The sequence below is a fragment of the Cantharellus anzutake genome (assembly GCF_015039405.1).
Source record: "Cantharellus anzutake strain C23 chromosome Unknown EI90scaffold_168, whole genome shotgun sequence".
In the NCBI taxonomy this organism is placed as follows: Eukaryota; Fungi; Basidiomycota; class Agaricomycetes; order Cantharellales; family Hydnaceae; genus Cantharellus; species Cantharellus anzutake.
In genome coordinates this window covers 121,707-134,013 of record NW_024067118.1, presented here as the reverse complement: position 1 = coordinate 134,013, position 12,307 = coordinate 121,707, and the positions used below count along the sequence as shown (strand labels likewise).

Below are 12,307 nucleotides of genomic sequence, written 5' to 3'. Positions count from 1 at the left end.
CATTGTTCCTAACTAGCAGCCGGTGCCCAATCACCTCTCGGATCGTTACATCGGCTGAAAAGTTAGCAGGTATCAATACCGCTCTCACTCCCCAATGCGTCGTGTCTCCCGGCCTGTGCTTCTTTCTTCCTCACTCGGGCTCGAACGAACACCTCCCTGGAGCGGGTAGAGTAGCCTGAGTACTCAGTACAACAAGGGAGCTCTGATAGTCACTCGAGAAAATACACCTGAAAAATCTGCTAGTAATGTTCAATCTGAATCTATTCACTGGCACAAGCGGCGCACGACCAGGACCATCACGGGTTTATTTGGGCGCCAACTGGCGGACATATTCTAGCACCGCCTTATTTGTCAATGCTGTGAGTCTGTATCTGGACTCTGGCTTGGATAGCTTCCTTCCTATAGCCGATAGTCTCAAAACGATAGCCGCATGCAAAGTCGGACGGCGATCAGTGCGTACTACACAAACTACTGAGCATTTGACGGCGGGCCCAGCAAGAGCTAGCACCTATTGCTAGATGGGAGCTGACAACATAGTTACACGGTCGATGAGAAACAAGAGAGGGACAAGTCCACCCTCGCCTGGTAGGGCTGCGTGAACTGAGGGACAGAAAGGAGAAAAGAAACAAGAACATTTCTTAGTCAGAAGCGCAGTCATCCGAACTGAGCATCCATATAGATATGCTAACTCCGACATTCTTGTGAGATTTAGAACCACATTGCCGGTCGATTCGTCGACTTTGAACACCATCCGTCCAGCGTATCCTCAATAGCAGCCTTTGGCAGATACGTTCATTATGAGAAAGGGGGAGGGATATGGTTAAGTGATGCCAGCAGCTACGTACATGATTTCCCGTGATTACAGCATCTGCCTCCAGGCCAGCAGAAATGATTGCCGCCGCCGCAAGGGGTCGCACCTTTCGGGAAGCACCTGTGGGAGTTCCTGAATAAGAGTATGATTTAGCTTTCATAGAATGGCCGACACGAACGCAATATTCTTATAACACTGTTATAGCCATGCATGTCAACAAGTCCTATCGAGAAACATCAATCAAAATAACGTACGCGGAATCCCTGGCAGCAGTAATGGCCAGTTCCGCAAGGAGTGGTTCCGGTGGGAAAGCAGCTAACGTGAAGTTGATGAACATCTAGCCTGCGTCGTCTTAGTAGCCTGCAGCCACTCACTATCCTCCATGACACTAGAATGAAAAAAATCTATCAGCTGAATGGTGTTTTGACCAGTAGAATGTAAATGTGAACCCACGTAAGTACCGATCGTACAGTATCTACCGTCCGGGCACAAGTCTTAGCGGGGGGAGGGATGCTGTGAGAGAACTGCACTGGTTCGAGAAACGGTGGCCTAGCCAAGAGGACTCACGATAGCCTGGACAACTCGCTGCGGCTCCGAGGCCTCCAGAACCAGCTCCATCGTGAGTGGAAGATGGCTCGGCCGTAAGCAGGGGAAGACCCTTGAGTGTACCAAACGGGCCATGAGCAGGACTTGTATCGCGGCGGTCGGGAATGGGCAAGGCTGGGTCGATTGGGTTGGCGAAATTTTTGGCAAAGAACAATGCAAGGATGAAAATCAACCTAAACATTCTCAGCATCGTTGATTACGTGCAAGAAGAGGGGGGCTCTTTCTTGGGAACCTTCCAACATGCTCACAGACTCGCTTAAGTAGGGTGTGCAGCAGTATACAGTCTCATTTTGGTATATAGGTTATTGGTCCGCAGGGATTTGGAGTTTGAGATGATTAGTCCACAGAGCCGCAATGGCAGTCAGCTGAAATGGGTTAACCAAACAGGGTCCGTATCCATGCTCATGCAGGATGATCAGCGCAAGTTCACACCAGAGAAGACCACCAAATCGAGAACGCCAAAAGAAGCATAGGGTTCGTAATATCGCCCACAAGAGGGGCAGGCCCAGCACAATTTCCTTCCCAGCCAGTATAATATGTGGAGGGTGGTCACGGACGTGGGTTACTGTAATGGAGCACTTACACAAGGGGCCCCGCACTTGAGTCGCCACAACACCAAGATTGGCTTTCTTGCATCATTTAATTGTGGGCATCAGTCAGTGCCTGTGCAATATTCCCTTGGGCTTGTTCTGTCATGTGAATTGTACCACATGAGCTGTGGTTGCCCAGGACGTATCCAACAATATCTTTGATATACCGTGGTTGGGGAGAGATGAGGGAGTTTCTGCGGAGGCCGAGCTTGGCACAATTCAGTTCTCATAGAGGCGAACAATGGGCTCAACGGCTGATGCTACGGTATTACACATGACAGGGTTGCAGCAAATGATTGGTTTCTTGGGAAACATGAGTTCTTGCCCAAATCGGGGGTTGGTGTCCACGTCACTATAAATGATCGAGCACAGCCCCAACATCATGAAATTGTGGACTGGTGAGAACTTTGATGAAGGCGCGGTCATTCATCGACTCAGGGCTTGGCGACCATTTTCGAAATTGTACCTGGAAGACTACATAGCTGTTGTGGGTTCAACCGTCATACCCCCAATGGCCAACATAAGATCGTCCCCTGAGATTGCCAAATGCAAACCAAATAGTCGATTAGGTAGGGGTTACTAACTGATGAGAGACAAAAAGGGATGTCAGGGCTTATGCAAGTGCGATGAATGAGGTGAGCCCCGTCGACCTCTCGATGTCGGTTATGTCAAGCCTAGACATGATGGTAGGCAAGTGGCCAGCCTGAACATGATGGCAACTCATAATTAACTTTCTCTTCGCAGAAGCGCTTACATAATAAAAGCCTTGTAGCCACAATGCAATTATGTAGTAGTGTCTGTGAGACGTTGCAATGTTAAAGGTAGTGCATTATGACATTGGCTGCGAAACAACCAGCAGTACTAATTCGCTTAGGGGAAGACTGCTCTTTGAGGGACTTCGGATGGTTGCTATGCGAGAGGGCGGCAAGAATCAGTACCTCAGCGACCACCCAACCAGGAAGCGCAACTTGGGGGAGTGAGTGATTTTCAGGAGTTAGGATTCCGGGATGCATTGATCACCATCTGGGCCACTCGCACGATCAGCTTCCAGCTACACTACATGAGGCACAACAACAGCTGCCCGAGTTATACATCTTTCTCGACCTACAAGTTCTTCACATGAGCAACATGGCTCAGCCGGCCGGAAGCTCATTGATCTTCCGGGCACCATTCATTAATGCTGCGGCACCACGAATCGATTTTCAACACGCTTTTGATAGGGTTGGTGTGGGCAGGATTCAGGCTGTGGATGCGTGTTTGGTTACTTTACTTATACTGTGAATTGATCCATCTATGGTCCGAAAGCACCGCATCCCGTTCGATCTGCGGAGTTAAGTGGAGTGCCGCTCGGTTAGTACCATGGCAGGGGACTACATGGGAATCGTGAGTACTGTAGTTCTACTTTGTTGTTGCTGTTGTTGTTGTTGTTCTTTTCTTTGCATTACCCCTCCAGTTAAGGGATGCCGGGCATGCTACAATTTTGGTGTATCCTCGACCGCGATTCAATGTGCCCGGGACTTGAAACCAAATATGTACAGATGTACAAGTTCAGTGTGATGTTTGCAATGAAAATCTTTCATGTCCTTATGGTCACTAGCCCACAAAATAGTTGAGTCTATTTCGCTCGCCGGTGAGTGCCTCTTTGTGGCATGCAAAGTCATTTTCCCACCTGCCCCTTATACTTGAGCATGAGTGTCTCATCCTTTACAACGATGCCCCAAGCACCAGCGTGATCCATTGTACACTGTTCACAAACCATTAATGCAGCACAAATACTTCTGGACTCATGTCGCAACGTTTCATCAGAAGATTGCCCCAGATCTTGATTCCATGGCCTCTGATCCCCTCAGCTGCAGATTGAGTTATAACGGAGCGTGTGCATGATGCAGGTAGTGCTGTCGTCCACAGTTCGTGATGCGATTGTGGAGCGAGAAATAAAATTTAAATTTCACAACAACTGCTTGAGGAATGAGAAACTCAGGCGGGGTCTCCCCCAATGGTAATGATGTTGACGGTGAACAGAGAGTCACAGTGGGAAGTAAATCGCAGTAAAAAACATTGGGAAACCCAGGTGAAAATCACAGTATTTTACGGTGGGGCACCCTGGTATTATGCCCGGGGTTCCGGGTAAAATACTTGGAATACATGCGCCATTTAAAACCTGGATTCCCCTTAGTAAAACTTGCCGAATACCGGGGTTCCCCTAACACGATTTGTTGAGGATTTACCTGTGGCCCCAAGGTATTATACCAAGGGTTTTCCAGGTGTTACTCTCTGTGTAATTTACTGTGGAATACCCAAGTTCTGACTCATGTTTTTTACCGTGCGCGCGGCAGTATTGTACCATGGTATCATACTATGCTTTTCCGTAGTTTCTTCCTTTGGACACCATTGTATTCAGGATGATAGGAACATATTTTACTTACTTATGCTAATACAAGAAGGCTATACAGCATGGTGCGAGTGGAGAAAGCAAATTGGATGGGGCAAATGGGGAGAATATGACATGATGCACCGTGTTTCCCACCAAAGTGAACGTGTGAGAAGCGAGCAAGAGCAGTGCCTGTATGATAAGAAGCATGAGATGAGCGCTGAAAAGATTGTGGTATCGCACCAGAATGGATAACTCGGAGAATGTAGAATGTAGTACCTGTCTATTGATCATGCGACGATCCACCACCCGATGGGGAAAATTCTGGTGGCCTGTCTCTCAGGTAACCCTGAAGCATAGTATAGCACATGTGGCAGCTTGTGGAGTGCAGCCGATTGCAAAGTGAAAGAGAAGTGAAGGTGACTTTAGGATCGGGAATCGTGAAAATATTAGAGTCTGGTCATATGAACACACCCAGGGTATCACTCATGTCCCCATTCGATGGGCCTTGCAGATGCGTCAAGGGTACAGTGCAGTAGGATACACTGCCATGCGTGATGTGGTGGGAGAAAAGCTAAGTCCTAAGTCTCCACTCGAGACAAACAAAAATAAACGAGAGTCGCCAGTCACTAAACAACCCCTTCCTATTCCAATAGAGGCTGGTCGCCTGCCTAACCCCCTCCCCATCAATAGACCTCACTAACATCTCCCTGCGGTTGAATGTGGGATTCTAGCTCAGAATCTCTGTCAGGGATCGCTCGTCAGTCCGAGTCGAATATCGCCCGAAAACCTAGTCGTAGACAAAGCTGAGGTTCCAACCCTCAGCAGCACATAGAGCTATATACACGAGTGACATCAATCAATCGGAAGAGATAGGATCAAAGGAACTAAACAATGATCCGATAGAAAACGAAGTGAATAGAGATGAAGGAACACTCGGATCAGGGGCAGAGTCGGATCAGGAGAAGGTGAGGGATTTACGATATATGAGGGCCGATGCGGCTACATGCGGTGATATAGTCTTATGCGATATCGATAGGGTAACAGAGAACTGCTTACGCTATGTCCCCTGACAATCTCCCTATCTGGTTGTGCTATCCATTTGAGCGCCGAGTGGCAAAATTGTCGATCTTAATGCTGCCATTAGGAGATGGGACATCCAGCAACGTTAGGCTATAGTACTATTTACAGTGGGCAACAAAACTGTTCACATGTTTTGCTGTTTTGAAAGACACACTCATACAGGCTTAGGAAAAATTCTGAAAATTCTGAGAAATTCATAGAAGATGCTCTGACATCACAAAATGGTCATATACCCATTTATGGAAATGTAATTGTCAGATGAAGTCACCCATTGCATGTGAATGGTTTTGTTGCAGCAATAATTCTACTATATTAATACTTGGTATACCCCCCTTTGCCTTAATTACAGCTTGTACTCTTCTAGGCATACTTTCTATCAAGTTCTGACACACCTCCTTTGGTATCTTCTCCCATTCCACCTGACAACGATCCCAGAGCTCCCCCACACCACTTGCAGGAGTTTCATAGTCAGCCAACCTCCTTTTCACATGCCACCAGAGATGCTCTATGGGGTTAAGGTCTGGGGACTGTGCTGGCTACTTCATAACAGTGTAGTTATGACCTTGGAACCACTTTTGAGCAAGTTTGCTGCAGTGCTTTGGGTCATTATCCTGTTGGAAGATAATGTCCTCAGGGGTTTTGTTGTAGAATTTGAGGGATTGCTGGAGTTCATCTTCCAAAATGGAGCAGTAAAGCTGTGCATCCATCTTCCCTTCCATCCTAGTGGCATACCCAACACCCTCCCACAGCATGCAACCCCACATCATCACATTTCCACCACCAAACTTCAATGTTCCCTCAACCTGCCTATCAGTAAGACCCTCTCCTGCCTCCTTCCACACCCACTTCCTGCCATCTGACCCAAGGCAATTGATTTTAGTCTCATCAGACCACACCACCCTCTTCCAGTCATCCACAGTGTACTCCTGGTGCCTCTCAGCCCACAGCATCCTTGCCTTCTGATGGACTGGTTTCAGAAATGGGCGCTGAAGGAGAGAACGAAGGAAGGTCAGTTGGGAGGTTCAAACGAGACCACCACCAAGCTGTTCCCTGGTTCTTTAGTTAGGATGGGGAAGTGTACTAGTGTTATTTATTGTAAATATAGTACCAATCCGAGTGTTTTGGCTAATTCTATTTTTATGGGTTAGTTTTAAAGTTCCTGGGAATTGACTTACAGATAAACCGAGCCCTGCGGAGCTGTTTCTTTATTGAAATTTCTTAATTTGTCTAGGTGTAATTCTGTGTAGCGTTGTTTAATTTGGATTTAAACTTGAATTTAATCTTCTACTTGGTGAAGTTTCAAAGATTCTATTCAGTTAATGAATTTGGATTGTGTCTGGAGTGTCCCTTGGGTTTGTTTTATTTTTGTCTTATTTTATTGCTTGTTTTAACAGTAGCAAGATTGTTATGGAAATGGGAATTTCCCATTCTAGACTCTTATGGGTTCTGTATCACATGATTTGTATAGTAATTGAGTTTAACCAATCATTAATCAACAAAAACCCGCTGCCACACTACCTGTTCAACAACATGTTAAACCATCTGTGAAACCACCTGTAAACCCCTATGTCCAACCCCTTTCCTATTCCTGCGCCAGAACGGACGAAAATGGGCACTTCCGGCCCCATTTTTGTAACAAAGATAACTGTTTTGTGTTTACACTTTGAAATCTGGAGTGTTAACCAGCTCTCCTGTTGAAATATCTACCTAATATTTCTCTCCTTAATTGCTGCCTTTTACTACAGTGGCAATCTTAACTGTATATCACTTTTTCGCACTGGAGTGACAACCAGAAATGCTTGAGAAAAATAATACTCTATTTTCTTACTTCTCTGAGGGGGGCGAAAAGTCGCAGAAAGGGTCTCCCTTTTATACTCCTTGGGTCACCTTCCTTTTTCACGCTCTACCTTCTATTTACAGGATTTATTTACAGTGTATTTTTCTCAAACTGAATAAAAAATGAAATTTTCACGCTATAGTTCTACTGCGCTTTTGCTGCGCTGAACTGCGGTTCTACTGTGGTCAGACTGTGCCTAGAATCCTTATTGTCCTCCCTCACCTAAGCTATTTTAATGGTTAATTGGAACTTGGCTGCGCTGTATTTGTTGCAGTTACCTATTTCAAATTCCCTATATATACCATTAAATTTGCTATGACTCGATGATTCTGAATTCAAACTTCGCATTACTATGCGTACGGCTGTGCTGAGACCTTCAGCTGATTTATTCCAATTTTATTTAGTGACATTTAGTTAAAATGAGACTGAAATGGTAAATGAGTGAATTATTCAGGTTTAAAACTGAAAGAAAAAGTTGCTAGTAGTCAAGAATTACTCAAACAAATGTGTTATAACTCTCCACTTCATTAGAACATCGTTCCCTAAAATTCCTGCCATGGTCCATCATAGTTTAGTGGTTTTCGTGAATTTCGTTCATATTCCCTGATTCCCCTTTGTATTATCACATCCTAATCCTCCATATGTATTGTTTGTTGTTATAGTAGGTCGTCCTTGAAGATATCATATTTTTATGTATTTTATTTAGGACTCTGGACCTCTTGAAGCTGTCTTCCCGTGCGTTTTCAGGTTTCTAACTTCATGTCCTTGTATCTCATTCATTTCTGGATGTTTTCTCACGTTCTTGGTATCATAAATTTTTATTTATTCCCACCTTTCCAATGGTACTAAGGTTGTGTCCTATTTCCTGGTATTCGTTGAGTTAGCAAAGGTTCGCACCCACATTCGGTAATCATGTGCGTCGTTCCCATAGTCGTTCGTATGCGGGCGCCGTTTCCATTTAATTGTTCGGGATTTATGATATGCGCGGGTGTTTTATTTCTTTCATATGGGCTTCTGTGATTTATTTCAGATTTTTCCCTCATGATCTAAGGTTGTTTTGCACTTTCCATGCTTTGTTTTGACCGGGCTCTTCCTTATTTGGACGGAAATTGGTCTTCGCGATCTGCCGAAGTGTGGATCTCGGTTCCGACGGCCGGTTCCCTGCGCATCGCCACCCTCACGTGTCATTATACATGATGTGGATTTCTATGTTCCCGTCATGGGTATAACTTCACAACGGCTGGACCGTTTGGGCTGAAAATTTGCATAACTATAGTTCCCCATTTTTCATAATTTCCGTGTAAATTTCGTTGTATGTTTTAATTATGGATCCTACGCAAACATCGTCTTTTCCCTGAGCTCAGACTTTTGATGTCGCTATTCCCATTATTGGATACCTCATTAACGCATGATCCTTTTATTATGAAAATTTGGGAGGATTAAGATTAGATCTCTTCCTTTCTAATGGGCTATCAAGCTTGTCTCGGTCGTTACTGGTTAATCTTCGCGCTTGCCTTTTAGACATTGTCCTTGTTTTGCAGGAGTTTTAGTCATATCTCCGTCGTTTATGGGTAGTTTCCCCTGTAATTACTTTCATTGGGTCCGTTTGGGGGACATCTACATTTCCTATTATAAACACGACTTTGAATTTTGCATTAGTTCCTGAGGAATCCTTGTTCTGTGGTACTTCCATTCTTGGCTATGTGTGAGGATGTGGGAAAGTAGTTTCTGTGGAGGTTCTCTGATTGTTTTTATAGTCAAATCTTGGTCGATTGTCCTAATTCTTGGTTTAATATTTGCTATAAATTCCCCGAGAATTCTGTCTTGTTGATGGTAAGCTTGAAGTATTTTTGCTATTTTTCTTTCTTTCGATTTATCGCGTATAGTCATAATAATTCGTAAAAATTCGTTAAAATTCGTGTCCTTCTGTTTTTTCATATCTACTTGTCATATGAGGTTTTGTGATTTATCTGGCATATTTCCATAATGGGTTTCCATAGTGTGACCGTTATTTCTCCTACAGCGCTTCTTCTTCACCACAGGCCTTAGACCAGCCTTCTGAAGATGATGACAAACAGTTCAGGGAGAGACAGAGAGGCTTGTGACATCCTGAAGAGATTGGGTCACTTGGACTGCATTATCAGCTTTCTGCATGCGAATTAGATGCTTTGCATAGGTGATGTTGGCAGGTGTAAGCTTTGTTGGACGACCACCAGTGGACTTGGCAGCATCAGGGCAATATGCAGAGTGGATTTTTGAGATAGCTCCAATGCTAGCACCAGTAATCTTATGAATGGAGTGCCCAGAGGTGCCAGAGAGTGGCAGAGTAATGATGTGTTCACAAGTAGCAGGGGCAAGAGGGCACATGGTGGAGTGTGAGGGAAAGAATCAAAAAAGGCCAGTATTTATGCTGCGGAACAAACCAATCATGTGAATTTGTTGATACCTGTGTTTAATAAACAAAGTCATGTGACCAGAGTCAAGTATAGCCCTGCTTCTGCATTAAGAAAGCCAAGGCAACAAAACTGTTCACATGCAATGGCTGACTTCATCTTACAATTACATTGTCATAAATGGGTGTATGACCCTGTGCTGATCTAAGCAACATTTTGAAATGTCAGAGCATCTTCTATGAATTTTTCAGGAATTTCAGAATTTTTCCCAAGCCTGTATGAGTGTGTCTTTTCAAAACAGCAAAACATGCGAACAGTTTTGTTGCCCACTGTAGCAATCAAAGCATGTATTACAACAACACCGTCTTTGTATTCGACTGCATCATATCACGATCCATACTTAACAAGAACCATGGTTTCCCAAAGTAAAGCACCGACTGTGCGGAATCTGAGCGCAACAACCCAGGTTTTTTCCATGGAGCAAAATGCCATAGGTAAAATACCGCAATTTAGTGAAAAACCTGGGCTGCACGGTGTTATTTACCGTGATTTACTTCCCACTGTGGAGTGTAGCGGGATCTGCCGCTTCAGGTGATGTTCCCCAGTTATAACAGATAAGTCCAATCTGGGAATGCTTGTCCTCCTTCATCCGAATGAAGCCCAAACCATATTCCCTTGGTGAGTCGTCACTTACACATGTTCGGATATTGTGTTGCCAGTGCTGAAAATGGGAGGGGTTCTGCTTCACAAGCGTGTTTTTTTCCTCCGTTGCCTCCTAAGTTAGTGTTTTTCTTTTCATATGCTCTGCTCTCATTTAAGAATTCTGCCACTCGCTTGGTTCCCTTTTCCTTCCCCAGGAGGTTGGCAAGGTCCAGAATATTGGAATTATGAACTAGTCACGAATTAGCGCTCAGTTCCAAGGATGTGAACTTGTATTATTAGTCGTTACCTAGTTGTGAATTAGCGCTAGGAAATATGTACAAGCGTCAGACTAAAGTCTGCTCCAAGTGATGAAAAGAAATCTCACCTCAGTTCCAAGGATGTGAACTGAGGAGAGAGGAAAGAGAAAAATCGTGTGAGGTGGCTTTTAAGCCATCCTTGACTGCGTTCATCAACATGGATGCCAAAAGTAGAAGCATTGGGCAATCCTTCATGGAAATGCCCATGCGCAAGATGTATAGTCCGATGGACTCAATGGACGGTCCACAGCGTACCAAGAAAAACAAGGATTTCAACACAGAATCCCAACTTTGTCTCGTAGGACATCACAGTGCAGAGGGCATTCCATAAGGATGCACTCGTGTCTCGATGGGTGTGCTGCACTCGGCAACTTGGGTCTTCAATTGTTGGTAGTATTTGCCAGGGATATACAGCCAGAGTTATCCCTAAATACAAAGGTTCTCCATGCATAACAATCATTTGGGCTTGATTGGTTGCGGTTAGGGATAAAGTGGACTACTGTCATGACCTGACATATCTGTCACTTCCGTCAATGTGTCCTAGTGCCACTTGGCCCGTCCCGCCCGCTATCATCATCATCCGTCCACCCATCCGTCCACCCGTCACCCTCATCTGCACTTCCTCCCTGTGTGCGTACCTTCCAACCTAGGTTGCCCGCTTCATTGTTGTCCGCTCGCCAGCTGGACGGCTTGCTAGACGGCTGGATGGCCTTTTCTCTTTTGTCTGCTTGTGGACTATTGTTCCTCCTTTTGTTCCTTGCTTGCCTTTTGTTGACCAAGTTTGCCGATATTAACTATTTGTTTCTTTCTTCATTCATTAATATTGTGCTTGATCCGCCACTCCTTCCAGGCTGGTCCCATTTAGTTACTTGTGTTTATAACGCATGTAGGTTACACCGGATGTACCTCAGTTCATATATCGACTTGGATTCTCCCTCTAGACTCCTCTCCTCATCGTAAGGCTTCTGTCTGAAATTGGGACACCAACGTAAGAATGAAGCGCAGCGCTCCACCCGAGTCGCTGAAGCTAAAGTCCCACCCCTCTGACCTTACAAGCCTGGACGACTTCGCACACCTTGCAGGTCACCTGGATACGCGTCCGACACGTTCCTGACAACTACCCAGGTACTCTACCTGCTCCAGAGAATTAAGCATTCGTTTGAGCTGGAAGGAAGTACAGGCCAGGAGACACAATGAATCGGGGAGTGAGAGCAGTAGGATACTTTGCAGCTGATGTGATGATCTGAGAGGTTATGCTAAATCGAACAATGTAGTGTAACAAGGAATTCCAAGCTCTGATAGTCACTCGAGAAAATACACCTGAAAAATCTGCTAATAATGTTGAATCTAAATCTATCTCACTGGCACACAGTCGCAAACAGTGTATGACATGGGGCCATCACGGGTTTATTTGTGTGCCGACTGGCATACATATTCTAGTGCCACCTGGTTTGTCAATGCTGTGAGTCTGTATCTGGACTCTGGCTTGTATAGCTGCGTTCCTATGGTCGATAGTTATGCTCAAAAAATCTGAAAAACGATGGCTGTATGCAAGGCCGGACGGTGTTCAGTGAGTACTACACAAACTACTAAGCATTTGACGGTGGGCCTAGCAAGAGCTAGCACCTATAGCTAACAACATAGTTACATGGTTGAT

General features: G+C 45.0%; 1 protein-coding gene across 1 annotated transcript; it reads right to left on the bottom strand.

The window, feature by feature from the left end:
* Positions 1–669: 669 nt before the first annotated feature.
* EI90DRAFT_556186 (uncharacterized protein) lies at positions 670–1,720 on the bottom strand. Its single transcript, XM_039067790.1, has 7 exons — positions 1,379–1,720; positions 1,265–1,305; positions 1,186–1,199; positions 1,066–1,126; positions 990–1,006; positions 846–931; positions 670–777 (listed from the first exon to the last, which is right to left on the bottom strand). Exons 1-7 carry the CDS (start codon positions 1,605–1,607, stop codon positions 767–769), a joined length of 459 nt encoding a protein of 152 aa, XP_038908292.1. The 5' UTR covers positions 1,608–1,720; the 3' UTR covers positions 670–766.
* Between the last annotated feature and the right edge of the window lie 10,587 nt (positions 1,721–12,307).